General features: G+C 38.3%; 2 protein-coding genes across 3 annotated transcripts in view; one reads left to right on the plus strand and one right to left on the minus strand.

The window, feature by feature from the left end:
- Positions 1-11,566, minus strand: part of sgcz (sarcoglycan zeta) — a 160,489-nt gene extending 148,923 nt beyond the window's left edge. Inside the window, exons 1-2 of one of the 2 annotated variants that reach the window (XM_089006548.1) lie at positions 11,426-11,566; positions 9,413-9,501 (exon numbers count right to left, since the gene is read on the minus strand). In XM_089006548.1, coding sequence (XP_088862674.1) covers positions 9,413-9,448 — 36 coding nt within the window. In that variant the 5' untranslated portion in view covers positions 9,449-9,501; positions 11,426-11,566. Of the gene's footprint in view, positions 1-6,856; positions 7,387-9,412; positions 9,502-11,425 lie in introns of those variants that run through there. The other variant, XM_089006547.1, reaches the window with a different exon arrangement.
- Positions 11,470-13,523, plus strand: part of tusc3 (tumor suppressor candidate 3) — a 28,539-nt gene continuing 26,485 nt past the window's right edge. The window contains exon 1 of the mRNA XM_089006546.1: positions 11,470-11,629. Within this exon, the coding sequence (XP_088862672.1) occupies positions 11,525-11,629 (105 nt within the window). The 5' untranslated portion in view covers positions 11,470-11,524. The remainder of the gene's footprint in view (positions 11,630-13,523) is intronic.

Raw genomic sequence — 13,523 nt, forward strand, 5'->3', positions numbered from 1 at the left:
AACGAGATAAAAAGAATTAGGAAGCACAGTTTGGGGGTTTTGCAAATAGACAGGGTGGTTAAAAATGTGTTGGCTGATTACTTGTCTGATTACTTGTCTGCTATCCCCGAGGAAACAAAGCTTCAAGTAGTTCATTGAATTAAAAGAAAAAAAACACACCACGTTTGGAGCGTTGATTTGCAACTGGGCTTGTACTGTATTGTCCAAACTGAAAAACATTCACGAACACAGAAAAAAATGCATTGTCAGCCAGTTGTAATGCAATTGTAATGGTTTTTGTCTCACAAAACGACAGTCTTAGCTTTTAATGAAGCATCTTCAGTTGGTCCAGAAAGCTGCTGTGCGTCTCTGAACTGGTATTCGTAAAAGGGAGCACATAAGCCCCTTCACTCACTCCCTATACATTTTAGTTATTTCAAGATCTTCTTATTTGTTTTCAAATCTTTCAAATGAAATTCTATGACTCAAAAAACATGTATGCCACAAGCTTGCCACAATTCTATTATTGCGCTTCTTTACCGTTTTGACACACTGTTGCTCATTCAGTTCATGATGATCCCTCCTTGAGTGAGAAAAAAACATCCTCGACGAAAAAAAAATGGTTCACACACATTTGCGTGCGTGTGTGTGTGTGTGTGTGTGTGTGTGTGAATGAGTGACATGAATGTGACGTAAAGTATGCATGCGGCCCAGCCAGACTATAAAAGTGGCAGACATGAGTTTTGCGCAGTCACAGCTGGAGAAGCGATAAGTGACTTGTCAGGAGAGCAAATGGAAGGCGGCTAGATACATGGAAATGAAATACACTGTCGGTGAATTCATGTAAACATGCTGGGCCATTCTGGTCACACACATATGGTGTACCTGTGGAGGAAGGACTCGTGTATAGCGAGGTAGAGGAAATACTGAATGACTGGTCCCAAAATGTTTCTCTTCATTTCAAAAACAATGGATGGTATGAATGTACAAAAACAACGTGTGTACACTACAAGCATACTTAACCAATCTTGATCACTTGGGACAAGACAATAAATGCATAGCAAAGCAGTTTTTGTGTCACCATGCTTTGGATTCAGTGCAAGCATGGATCTGCTACGTATATGTACATATGTACTTAGAGATAAATTAAATGTACTTATATCAAAATACACGTGTGTGTGTGTATGTACTTAGAGATAAATTAAATTCCCTAACAGGTGCAGTGAACGCAAAGATCTAGATGTGGTATAGGTTTACACTCAAGTTTAGCTCTAATATGTATGAAAATGGTGGTGGAAAATGAAAAAAAAAATATTTTTTTAAATCATATTTTACTCTTATTTGAAGATGCAATACTTGGAAATGTTTTATTCATTTTAAACACATTTTCATCTTCGACTAAGGCAAGCACTTTTCATAGATCTTCTATTACTACATTCAATATTGGTTCCTGATTGTTTGATAAAAAGGGGTGTATTTGTTTTTATCCGGACATGCAAGTACCCCGTGAGTTGCTGCCTTCATTTCGTGGGTTGATGTCCAACTGAAGGAGCCCATTAAATAATGCTAATTAAATGAAATTAGCATTGACACAATAATCAGATAGACTAGACTCGTTTCTAATCAACAGGACTAAATTGCATATAGGAAAGTCAATATATTTACCAAAAATAAAATTAAAACTCAAAATGAATTTGTCTAGCTAAAGTAAATAGGAGAACACTGAATCATGAAATTAACTGGACACTTTTTCCCCCCACACAACTGGATGACTTTTTAATTAGCATCTTTTATTCTGGCCATGCACACTGTCATTTTCCTGATTTTTACACAACTCTGTGTCTTCCGTGTAAAGTACTGACACGTGATGTGGTGGTTAAAGTTGACTTGGGAAATTAATGGCTTTTGATCAGAGTTTGATTGAATACCAACAAAGAAATTGGAAATGGCCTTTTGTGGCAACAAATATCGGCCGTGCAAATGCATACTTAGGAAATACCGTATCCCACTTTGGCAGATTCTTCCTGAAATGGAAAACCTGCTGTACAACCCGGATGCACTATATTTTAGTGGATAGACAGAATGAACATTGTTAGAGAAACTCTCTTAAATATCCATTATCGACCTGCAGCAGCTGTAAAAGTAGAGTTGGGGTTATGGAGAAGGACAGAGTGCTAGGTTTTGACAAAAGAAAATTAGCTGTTCCAATGTCATTTCAAAAATCACCTGTTATGACAGTTCCCTCGTTGCATTGGAATGACAAATTAAACACTAGCAGGGGGATCATTGTATTAAGGTGATAAAAGACACCACCTGCCAAAGCTGACGATTGAGAAGTTGAAGAACAAAATACGTATGATCAGCACTTAAATGGCTCAGAATTTTAGCATGTGAAAGCTGTAGCAACATTGCTTTTTTTTAAATGATTATTCTCATTCAGTTTATTTCTTCTGCAATTCATTGATGGTTCTGGCAAAGAATAGGAATCTGGAGCACCGGGAGAAGCATTTTAAAATGGTACACATTAGCTACGACCGTGATGTTCATGCAGTTAGTACGCTGCATAATTGCAGCATACTTCTGCCTCAGGTATAGGCTGTGTTTTCCTTCTCGCAAATGTATAAAATCGACATTTGTGTGCGTTTAAGTGGACATGAGGTATTGGTTGATCACGGGAGGTTTGTTGGCTTGAAAAGGAGATCTTGGATCAAAAAACGTTGTGCACCCCCTGGTTTATTTCAACACTATTTTCTATGAAACTATGGACCTATACTATGGGTACTTAAAAAAAAGTAATTGCATTTGCTCCGATCACACCATAGCTCATTAGCCTTTGCTTTGACCTTCAATGTGTATTGCATGTGATATTAATAATGGTGATAGATGGCATGTAGGTTAGTGGCCTCGACAAGCTTTTTCTTTCAGTACAAATTTGTACCTGCACCCCAAAGAGAGACTTAACGCAGACCACTGATTTCAATATGCACGGCACCATTTATTTTCCTGGTTTATTATCAAACTCAGTTCAATAAAGTTTAAATGAATTGCAGTGATTTGGTTGTCACAGTCTAAATGCACAATTATCTGGTGTCAGATTATGTCTAACCATAATGCTCCATCTCGATCGACAGGTCCAAACAAAGTCAGCCATTTTCTAATCAGTTTATCCTGAAATAAGGGTGTTGCAGCCTATTCCAGCCATCTTCGGGCACTAGACGGGTTATACCCTGATCTGATTGCAAGCCACACATAGACAGACAACCATTCACACTCACAATCACACTTTTGGACAATTATATAGTCACATTAGGCTGTTATAAGTGTTTGTGGAAAATAAGGGGAAACCAGAGTAGTGAGGGAAACCCCAAAAGGGCACAGGGAGAATATGTAAACTCCACACAGGAGCCAAACCCTACAGTGTGAGGCCAATTTTGAAACCAGTCAACCACGGTACAACATGAGAAGCATCTTTTTGAAAGATAACTATTGTATTTTTCGGTTAATAGGGCACACCCAAAAGTCTTTATTTTCTTCATAAGATGGATGCATATTTGGTATAAATTGTGTAAGTATGCCAGTCATGTAACATATTCATCTGCAAAGTAAAAGACATTTAATTTGTAATTGCAATGGCTCATTGTCAAAAATGTCTTGGACAAAACGTTAGCTTTGTTCGGAACCGCTGTCAAACTCACCAGTGGGTAGAATGCAGCCCCTTACAAATTGGAATACCTTCAATTTGCACAAAGTGCCATTTCCACAACAGATTTCAACTTGAGGTTAAACTTGTTTTTAGTTTTAGAGATTTATTCCCCATCAGTGTTGCGCAACACATTCAGAAGTGCCCTTGGAAAGAAAAAAAAATAAATAAATCACTGAACCTCTAATTGCTCCGTTTTGGATGCTCGGTCCCCACAAACGCATGACTGAACTAGCCTCGAGTGGCTACTGAATATTGGGGGAAGAAACCTTGGTGGATAAACAGCCACCATGCAAATTTTGATTCTCGCTGGCTGTAATTTAAAAGGTGGTATCACACTGGTTGTTAATCACACTTTTACTTAAAATGCTTTTGTTTTCTCAAACACAGCTATTATTCTGATTTTACAACACCCGAAAGAGAGCACTGGGAGACGCAAGTTTAGCAACACCAATTGTCGCAGGGTACTAAAATACTAAAGTGATCCATATGCTAAGAACTGCAGAGTTGAAAGGAGTTTTGTCGCACATGGCGTGACGTCTCTTTGTGACTGGCTCCTTATTAATTTATCATTTAGAAAATGGGATTACAGGACTGAAACCAACTTGGACCTACCCTTCAGATGCTCTCTCAGCCAAAGTCAGACGGCACAAATTGTCTCAGGATTAATAAATAATCTTGCCCATGTTAAATGTTTGTATCAAGTATTCCTACAATTGGTGGAATGAATTGTGTGAAAAAATGGCACATTTGGAAGATGCAATCCTTGTGCGTATTCAGAAATCAACTTTTCCATCAAGTCTGCATGTGTAAACCTAGTTAAGAAATGTTGAAGGACTAAACTTAACAAGTTAAACTAAAACGATTTGATGATAGAACTTGATCTGAATCTTCATTTTGGCAGAAATGTATTCTGCCTTTGATAATACCTTAATTCACAGTCCAGCTATTCCTCCCCATCAATCGCACTTAAACTTCCCAAACTGATATTGAAACCTGAAGTGATTTACCAGCAGAGACACTTTAATTACAATCACACGCACACACAAAAAGTTCTTAATATTGTCTATTGGATCTAAAGTGGCGTAATCTCAAAGTCCCCAAAATTGTCCTTGTTTGTATCCTCTGATTGCATTTTTTGAGAACACACACGCACACATACACACACACACAAACACACACACGCACGTATGCACACACACGCTCATGAAAAAAAAAAACATTGACTGGGTTGAAATGCTTTAAAGACAATGCTACATATTCAATTTGAAATGTTTCTGTACTCATAATTATAACTCTGACTTAACTCTTTGCAATCAAAAAGTAACAATAGTGGATGCTGCAATAAATACTAAAAAAATGTTTTTTTCCAACTTATGTCAATTTAAAATGTCACAAACAAGTTCAAATTGTGGCATCGGGAGAAAGAAGAACAATCAATATATTAAAGGAATAAGTAGAAAATGTGTTTCTTTTTTCTTAATTACGGTGTCAAGTCTCTGTCATGTGTGCAAACAGCATGCCAAAGAAGAGTCCATTTCATTCTCAGAAAGATGATCAAATAATAACCTGCTTGAAATGTCAAATCCCAGGCGTATGACTTTTAATTGTAAGTAACAGCAAGCTGTATAAAGCAAATGAACATTTCCTCCCACAATTACCATCTTTGTTGCAGTCGCACATTGAATGTGTCATTGTAAAATCAGACCAAAGTCCCAAACACATGTGTTAATATGCGGTACAATATTTGCTGTAGTTGGAAAATGCTAGAAATTCTTTGTATGATGTTACTCCAATTTCATTGGTCCTATGAGTAAATGCATGCATGACAAAGAATATTATCAAGACAATTAGGCAATTTGGGTGTTTATTCAGTTAGAAAATGACTTTAGCGTGGAATAATATTCACACATACTAAAAAATATACGCTGTATAATACAAACACTAAAGTCTTGTCACTTTACTTATACATCAAAAATTGAATGACATCTAACACAAGAGCTGTCTATTAAATCCAAGCCTTTTCCAAGTTTTTTTTTAATCATGCATGCCCTCATCAGGGTTGCCGGGATCAGACCGGAGTCGATCCCAGCTGATTTTAAATCTGGGTTGAAATAATTCGCCAATTGAGGGGCACATATGAAAATCATATTTACATTCACACCGTGGGTAATATAAAGTCTTCAACTTGCGTTCAGTGCATTTTTTTTTCTCGAAAGAGTGATGCGGACCAAGTATACGGAGGAAACCCACACAAACATTGGGAAACAGGCAAACGTCAGAGACATATGTCGATGTGGAACTTCACTGGAGAAAACTTGGAAGTTTTTGTTTTTCCCACCGAGGCAAATGAAGTTTGGGAAAGGCTCTCAATATAATATGGTACAGTTAAACATCAATGCAACCAAATACGATGAAAATTAATGGACGCCCACCCTCTGACAATTATTATTTTTGATACGTTTTGATACAGTTTTTGGATTAGATCGTAGTAGACTGTATACTCTGTAGGTGTGGCCAATGTTATCCCCATATGTCCTCTGTACTGTTCAAACAGTGAATAAGAAATACTGTATATAGTATACAAACACTATGATACATACTCCACCAACGAGTGATATCTTTCAAATGGGTGTTATGCACTGCACTTGATAATGATCAGGAACTGGTGGTATGAAGTATCACTACACTGGAGCGCGGGAAAAGAGACCAAACCAGAAATGGGAAAGAACCGCCCCCCCCTCTTCACTTCCCTTAAATTATTGCACAAACCCTGTGAGAATCAGCCCTGTCCGACGTTTCCGGCCCGTTATTCAAGCATCGCACCGACGCACACAGCAGCTCTGTGCAAGCCTAGCATTATTGAAATTCGCCCCACGCACTGAATTGACATACCACGCCTGCAATCCATTTATGCCCAAACCAGAGCATGAGTGTTTATATATATATATATATATATATATATACTCGTCATATACACTCACTTATGCGTGTGTGTGTATATTTATGAATATGTACATGTCCCACTTGCAGGTCAAGTAAAAAAAACTGGATCTAAAGACAGAAGTGTAAAAGAAAGTGTTGCCATCGCACTGGCCATCCATATACTGTATATATTTACCAAGCATTCAAGCGCTCAGTCCCCGGGGTGAAAGCATACCAGCCGGCTGAGCTTACCTTGAGCGCTTCGATATCCAAAGATGATGAGCGTTCCATGAGGGGGGGTGAATTGGGCTGTGCCTACTCGGGAAACGGCATAGAAGTCCAGTGTTCGGACCCAAACAAGGAAATCGTAAATAGTCTTAAAAATAGAAATTGGGGAAAAAGTTCGGATGCTTTTCGGGATGCCAAACTGCTACAAAACCTCCCGGAGAGCCATTATTAGATTGCAACAATGGAGCCTCAGAGGAGTTGCATTTTCTGTACGGACGTGTTGCTAAAATCTTGACTCCGTCATCAGAGTCAAGTGGTTCAATCTTCGCGTGCAGAGGACGCGCACCTATCCCCCCTCTTGGTTTCAGTTACATCGGAGTAAGAAATCCCAACGTGCAAGAATGAAGCCTGGATTTCCGGTGACCCGCTGCTTTGCAGTCCGGTGAATACCGTTACATCCGTGTGGCATGTGTCCGTGCAGCCGTGTTGAAGAGTCCGGAAAGCAGATGAGTTTTTAGCGAGCATGCGGCAAACCGCCGGAGATAGCAGCTCTCCCCGAAAGAAGAAGAGAGCAGAATGTGAGCGAGTCAGAGCGAGGAAGTCAGTGAGGAAAGGGGGAGCCGGTACGGAGGCGAGGAGGGGTTGGGGGGACTCAGCTGTGGTGCTGAGGAGACGAGGCGGCAGAGTTGGCTGACAGAGGAGAGGCTGACACAGGCTATCGCTGTGCAAGGTGTATTTTTATTCCGAGCATCCAGTATTTAGTTTGTGTCTATGTTTGGGTTACAGCAGGGGTGTCAACGTCATTTTTTTTTGCTGTGGGCCACATTGTAGTTATGGTTTCCTCTCGAGGGCCGTTATGAATTTGGGGAAGCAATTAGAATGTTTAATCGCCTCCACATATTACATATAGAGCGCACAACAAATTAATGAATAACTAGTTTTCAAATCTGAAGTCAAGAATAATGACTATTATTGTGGTTTACATCCAAAAATATGACATTTTCGTTAGGATTTTAGCAAGCATCGTGGAATTTCACACGTTTGATTTGCTTCCGCGGGCCAAAAAAATGATGTGGCGGACCAGATTTGGCCCGCGGGCCTTGACTTTGACACCAGTGTGTTACAGTATCAGAAAAAGAATCAATTATCCTGGCAGTTTCTTTGTCAATGATCTTAACTTGACATGTTTGTGTTTTGCAGGGTTTGAAAACAAACTTATTCCTTGGAATTAAAAATAAGTGCGGCTTCCTGCTAGACACTGAAAGTAATGTGAGCCATTTTTTAACTCAGCTTTAGTTTCCCTGAGCAGTCTAATGAAACAATGGGTAACAAATTGGTTTTGCAAAACAGCCATAAACCTCCATTGCATTTAAAAATGTCTCATACCACTTGGGAACTTGTTGATAAGTACAACCAATATACGGCAATCTGCGGCAGGCGCCCTTGAGAGTTGATACGTGTCTATAAATGATCAATAAAATTACGATGCTACAAGGGTGAATTGCGGTAAATAATGTCTGCCCTGCAAAGATTGATGTCTCATAACTTAAATAATATTAAGGAACTGCAAGCAGTTCACATGTAACGGACTAGCGACATTATTTAGAGAATTAATGTCAAGGTATCCATTTGCACTCGACTTCTATGAGTCAAACTCAATAATAGATATGTGCTGTGCATCTTACTGTGACATAAAAGTAAACGCCGGAATAATCTTTTGACTTATTTCTTCAAAAAGAATTGCAATTGTTACCGGACAATACAATACAATATATTTAGATTTTTTTAGCACTTTAACAGCAGCAATATTAATGCTGAAATGATATGTCACAATAATTTTTGTTGATATTTCAAGTTAACACCAAAAAGTTCCCCTTTCCGCCTCATTCTACCTCTGATTTTCTTGCACTACTTGGCGTGTGGGTTTCGGATGAGCTTTCAGAGAGATGCACTGTTTGAAGAAATAAAAATAGCCAGCATATATTTTTTTAGATTTGATCATGCGGCTCATTCCTGAGTTGATGGGCACTTTACATCCCATCCTTCAAATTATATATAATCCAAATACAAAATATTAAACTTGTCCTATAAGATAAAAAAAACAAATCAAACAAATATGAGGAAAAGAAGGTTGCAGGACTTGGCACCCTTGACATATTTTGGCCCGAAGTGAGAACTAATTGGGGAGCACTTATTTTGTAGCACAATATAGGAACTAAAAAATCAATAAAAATCCAGCATTTCTTCCTTTATACAACTTGCATTGGAAGACAGCACGCATCACGATGTATTCTGAATTGTCTTTTTGAGGGAATCAGTGAGAGACGATGATCATCATATTCATGACTACCTCACTCATTCTCTATATTCCATCTCTTGTTTTTCTGCCTCACTTCTATTTTTTGATACTCGCCTTTCACGCTGTCCCTCTTCAACCTCATCAACCTCCAATCTCCCCCACAACCTCCTTTTTGATGTTGTGCTTGCTCAACCGCTTTCACTCTCAATAAACATTATGCTGTCTTTCGGGATAGATTTTTCTAAAGGCTTTGTCATAGTTTTCATAAGAGAGCAACTGACCTCAAATGCAGTCACCTGGTGCTCTGCCAGCGCCATGACATCACTCACCCCACGTCTTTCTCAAGGCTCCGTCCGTCCCTCGGCTTCATCTTGAATTTAAAAAGAACAATAAACAGTTGCTGTCCCTTAATTGTGTCTGTCATTTACTTGGCATGTTCCCCTAAGGTGCTTGCTCACATATGCAAATGCTCCAGAATCATCATTTTAGTGCCAAAACTCTTCATCGAAAACAAAGACTTCTAAGCAATTAACTTATTTCTCTTAATGGAAAATTAAATTAAATATGGAAAATTATAAAAAATAAGGAACAATGGATTAGGACATCCAGCATGTTGTAAACTGTTTAGTGAAAACTAAAGCTGCCTAGAAACTTACTCTTTATTTCACTTAGAATATCTAACATGGGGCAACAGTGTTGGCAGCGTCCCCGCATAATTTATCATCACAGTGAGACTTTACCGGATTCCATGTCAATGTCAATGTGTTACTTCAGATTGTGGTTGTTTTTCTTGCTAAGTATATTCAAGGCTTTGGGGGCAAAGGACAAAACCAATGAATTATTTCTGTGATAGTAATAAACGCTGTCCTGATTTGAACAAAGAAGTTGTAATGCCTTCAGAATTTATGTTGAAGTACTCTGTCGGATTCACCTTAGATGAGTGGTTATTGCACATATTATACCTCAAAGTCAGTTGAATTGGCTGTGTGTGGAGACATAATTATTTTGATTAGGGTGTCCAACGTGACAAAATATTTTACCCTGGTGTGTATACATGAAAATTCAGACGTTTGTAACCCCAACCGGAGCCAGAACTGGGGCTTTCACATGGCCTCATTGCACAATTCGTTGACACGTCATACTACAGTAATACTAAGAAAAAGGAGTATCTACACAGCGGAAATTGTGGAAGAAGAAGAAGTATCTGGTAACACAATTATTTTCTCAGCACACAGAATATGGGGCTGTCTTTGGGTCCTCCATCTTTTAAGCACTGAAAAAGATTGTGTTGGAAAGTACTGATATTCAGCAAAGAAAGAAAGGCTACAAAACATGCTCCCTTTGGAAACTCCATGGAAACAAGTGCAACTTGGAAGAGTGGTTCTCGAAGACTGCATGAATTTGGCTAATTGTGTGTGGTGGAGCTGTGCCTTCATGTGGTTGCCTTTTCAGCAGTGGGAAGACTATAAAGATTTACACAGATATTAAGCCTGTTCAAATTTGCCACGGTTTATGAAATCTACATGAGGAGAAGCCTCTGAAGTGCCCAGTCGACAAGTTGCTCTTCAGAGGACCATGACTGTGAATTTGGACACAGCCTCAGAATTAATTGTATATCATTCCATCACCAGTTGGGGTTTCATTAAATAAAATGTACATTCAGAAATGTGTTCAACACACTCTGATTAGAGAATTCAAATGAAATCTAATTTAAAAAAGTGTTACTGATCCTAATTTACGAGATAATGTTATTTTATTATTCATTTCTTCACATTTCTCGACTATTTATTTCTTTGCAATCTCATCGACTACTTTTACATCATGCAAGATACCTAGCTAATTGACAATTTCAGTGTTAAATTGTCACAGAAGCAAGGCTACAAAAAGTCGGCTACAAAAAGATAAAATCACAACCAAACTGGATGAGATGGTCATCTTGCACATGGAAATTAAATTAGTCCAATATTTTTATGGATTGAATATAGAACAGTTAATTATAATAATATTCATTCATCTGTGCATCTTACAGGCTGCTTAAACCTCACATTAAAAAAAACACAAAAGCAATAATAACAATAATAATAATAATAATAATAATAATAATAGTTTAGGCAGGGGAGAGGTGAAGTCAACTGGTTCTGGCTGTCCCCGCCTAATGTATGAAGACAGCTGGTATAGGCTCCATCCTGCATCCCTTCCACCCTCACCCCCCCCCCGCGACCATTGTGAGGATAAAGCCGATCGGAATATGGATGGTTGGAAAGATGGAAAATAATAAAATAAAACTACAATACCCAGAAGACTTTGCGAGTGTAAATCCTCGCGTCAATTGGTCAAAGCAGTGTCCAATTGCTTGTCATAGACGTGCCTTGCTGAAAGAGCATCCTTCCGTCATGGCGACTCTTTGGATGAAATCCGTTGCGTACCTCCCCGTTCTATGTGCTTTCTTCCTTTTGATGCCGTGTCTGCCATCTGGGGGAGGGCAAAAGAAAAAAGAGGTATGTTACGATGTATTCTTTTTTTTCGATAGATCATGCAGGTTTAATACGCCGTATTGCCTCAAGCGAGGTGTAACCGGAAGTAACAACGATAATGTATGGCAATTGAATTGGACAAGAAACAATTCATTTTGTGCATCTTATTTTAATAATCTCAGTTTTAGCTGAATCGCATGTGTTACAGTGTGTAGTCTTGCGACTTTCTGTACAGCTGTAATATTTATTGAATCTTAAAGGCTATTCCCAGCAAGATGCTTTTATGGATACGCTGTTCAGATTACGTAAAGCACGAAAGAATATTACCGCTGTCACAAACATTTAGCTTGTTGAGAATAGTGAATATAACGTTAACTCTGAAACGGATGAAAACTGAAAGAGAAAAAGTGTGCATTGCCTTGGTTGTTCAGTCATGCGGCGTCTGTTTCCCTGCGTTTGCGTAGCATTTCAAAGATGAATTTGGTCTTGAACCTTGCTTTTAATCTCATGGGCAGCTCCACCTGGTTGACAAAATAAAAATCATTTCCGGTTTCCGGCCTGATTTGGGGTGTGGTACAGCAAATTATTGTTCACGCAATTATCAAATCTGTTTACAATTCATATTTGTATTGTGATGTAGGTATAAAACAAGCTTTTAAACAATTTACCTTGATTTTTAAACCACACACACACAAAAAAGAAATGGCTTACAATTATTTGATATTTTTTAAATATACCTGTATATATTTTTGGAGCGTTTGCACCACATCCGCATTTTGCATACAGCCAATGCTAACATACTGGTCACAATTCAAATTACATTGATTGATAGCATCAAACTCTTGAAAATGTACTCTCATTATGTTGGGATGACGTCAATTTACCACGATATCTAATTTGATGATAATCTGATTTATTTTCTGACCATTTTTATTTCATCTTATTCTATTGTTCTGTTTTTACACTTCTTGTGGCTCATTGGTTTAACATGGGATTTTGAGTATTATTTTGTGTCATATCATGTTAAAATGTGTGTTGGTAAAACATAAAAGTCTTTGGATTTTAGCACCCATGAATTTTGAAGTGAGCCCAATTTTTATTTTTACCATTGAATGCTCAACTGAAGTTTAAATATAACTTGAAAGGACAATAATAAAATGAACAATTAACAATGTAAAATAATTATACACTATACTATAGCAATTAAAAAAACAATAAATAAAAGCATCTTGGTTGCTGTTTGAACATACCGTCCTCTTTGGGGCAGAGTGGCGCTGTACAACGGATAGAGCTGAAAATAGCCACTGATGTTTTTGATTTTGGAATTTTGATGTCTACTGACAGGAGATCCTTTGCAAAGAGTCATCAAAGATTTATGTAGGTACGGGTAATAGCTTATGATAAAATTGAGTCCAAAGGGAGAAGGTGAGAGTTCGGCATTGAGATTCTAGCAGACAGTAGAAAAGAAATGAAACAATTTTTTGAAAAGGAACTTTGGGCAGCAGTGTTAGACCCTTGCCTCTCTAAATCATGTTGTATACCCCTCAGGAAATGGAGGATATAGTCATGGAGGGTGAAGAATATTTGCAGCCCTTCAACACTTGCTCGTTCATCACCTCGGCTTTGCTAGATATTATGTCTGGCTTTTTGTGTTACTGTCTTAAAGCTGACTGCTGCACAAATAAAGAACCAATGTAAGCACTTCCTATATATTGAGGTGTCCGAAGTCAGCAAGGGGCAAAGAGACGACAGAATGTCCAAGGTAGCTAGTCAGATGCAAGTGGATTTATGGATATCTTGAGACTTGTATATTTACAAAGTGACAGAGTTTGCAGAGTACTGTTCCAAATATGGTTCCCAGGGACCAGTATAATAAAGCCCTAATAAACTCCAGAGTAAGGCTTTCATTTTCAGGTCA

This window comes from Hippocampus bargibanti, linkage group LG10, assembly GCF_051943395.1.
Source record: "Hippocampus bargibanti isolate YZ-2025 linkage group LG10, ASM5194339v1, whole genome shotgun sequence".
NCBI classification, from domain to species: domain Eukaryota; kingdom Metazoa; phylum Chordata; class Actinopteri; order Syngnathiformes; family Syngnathidae; genus Hippocampus; species Hippocampus bargibanti.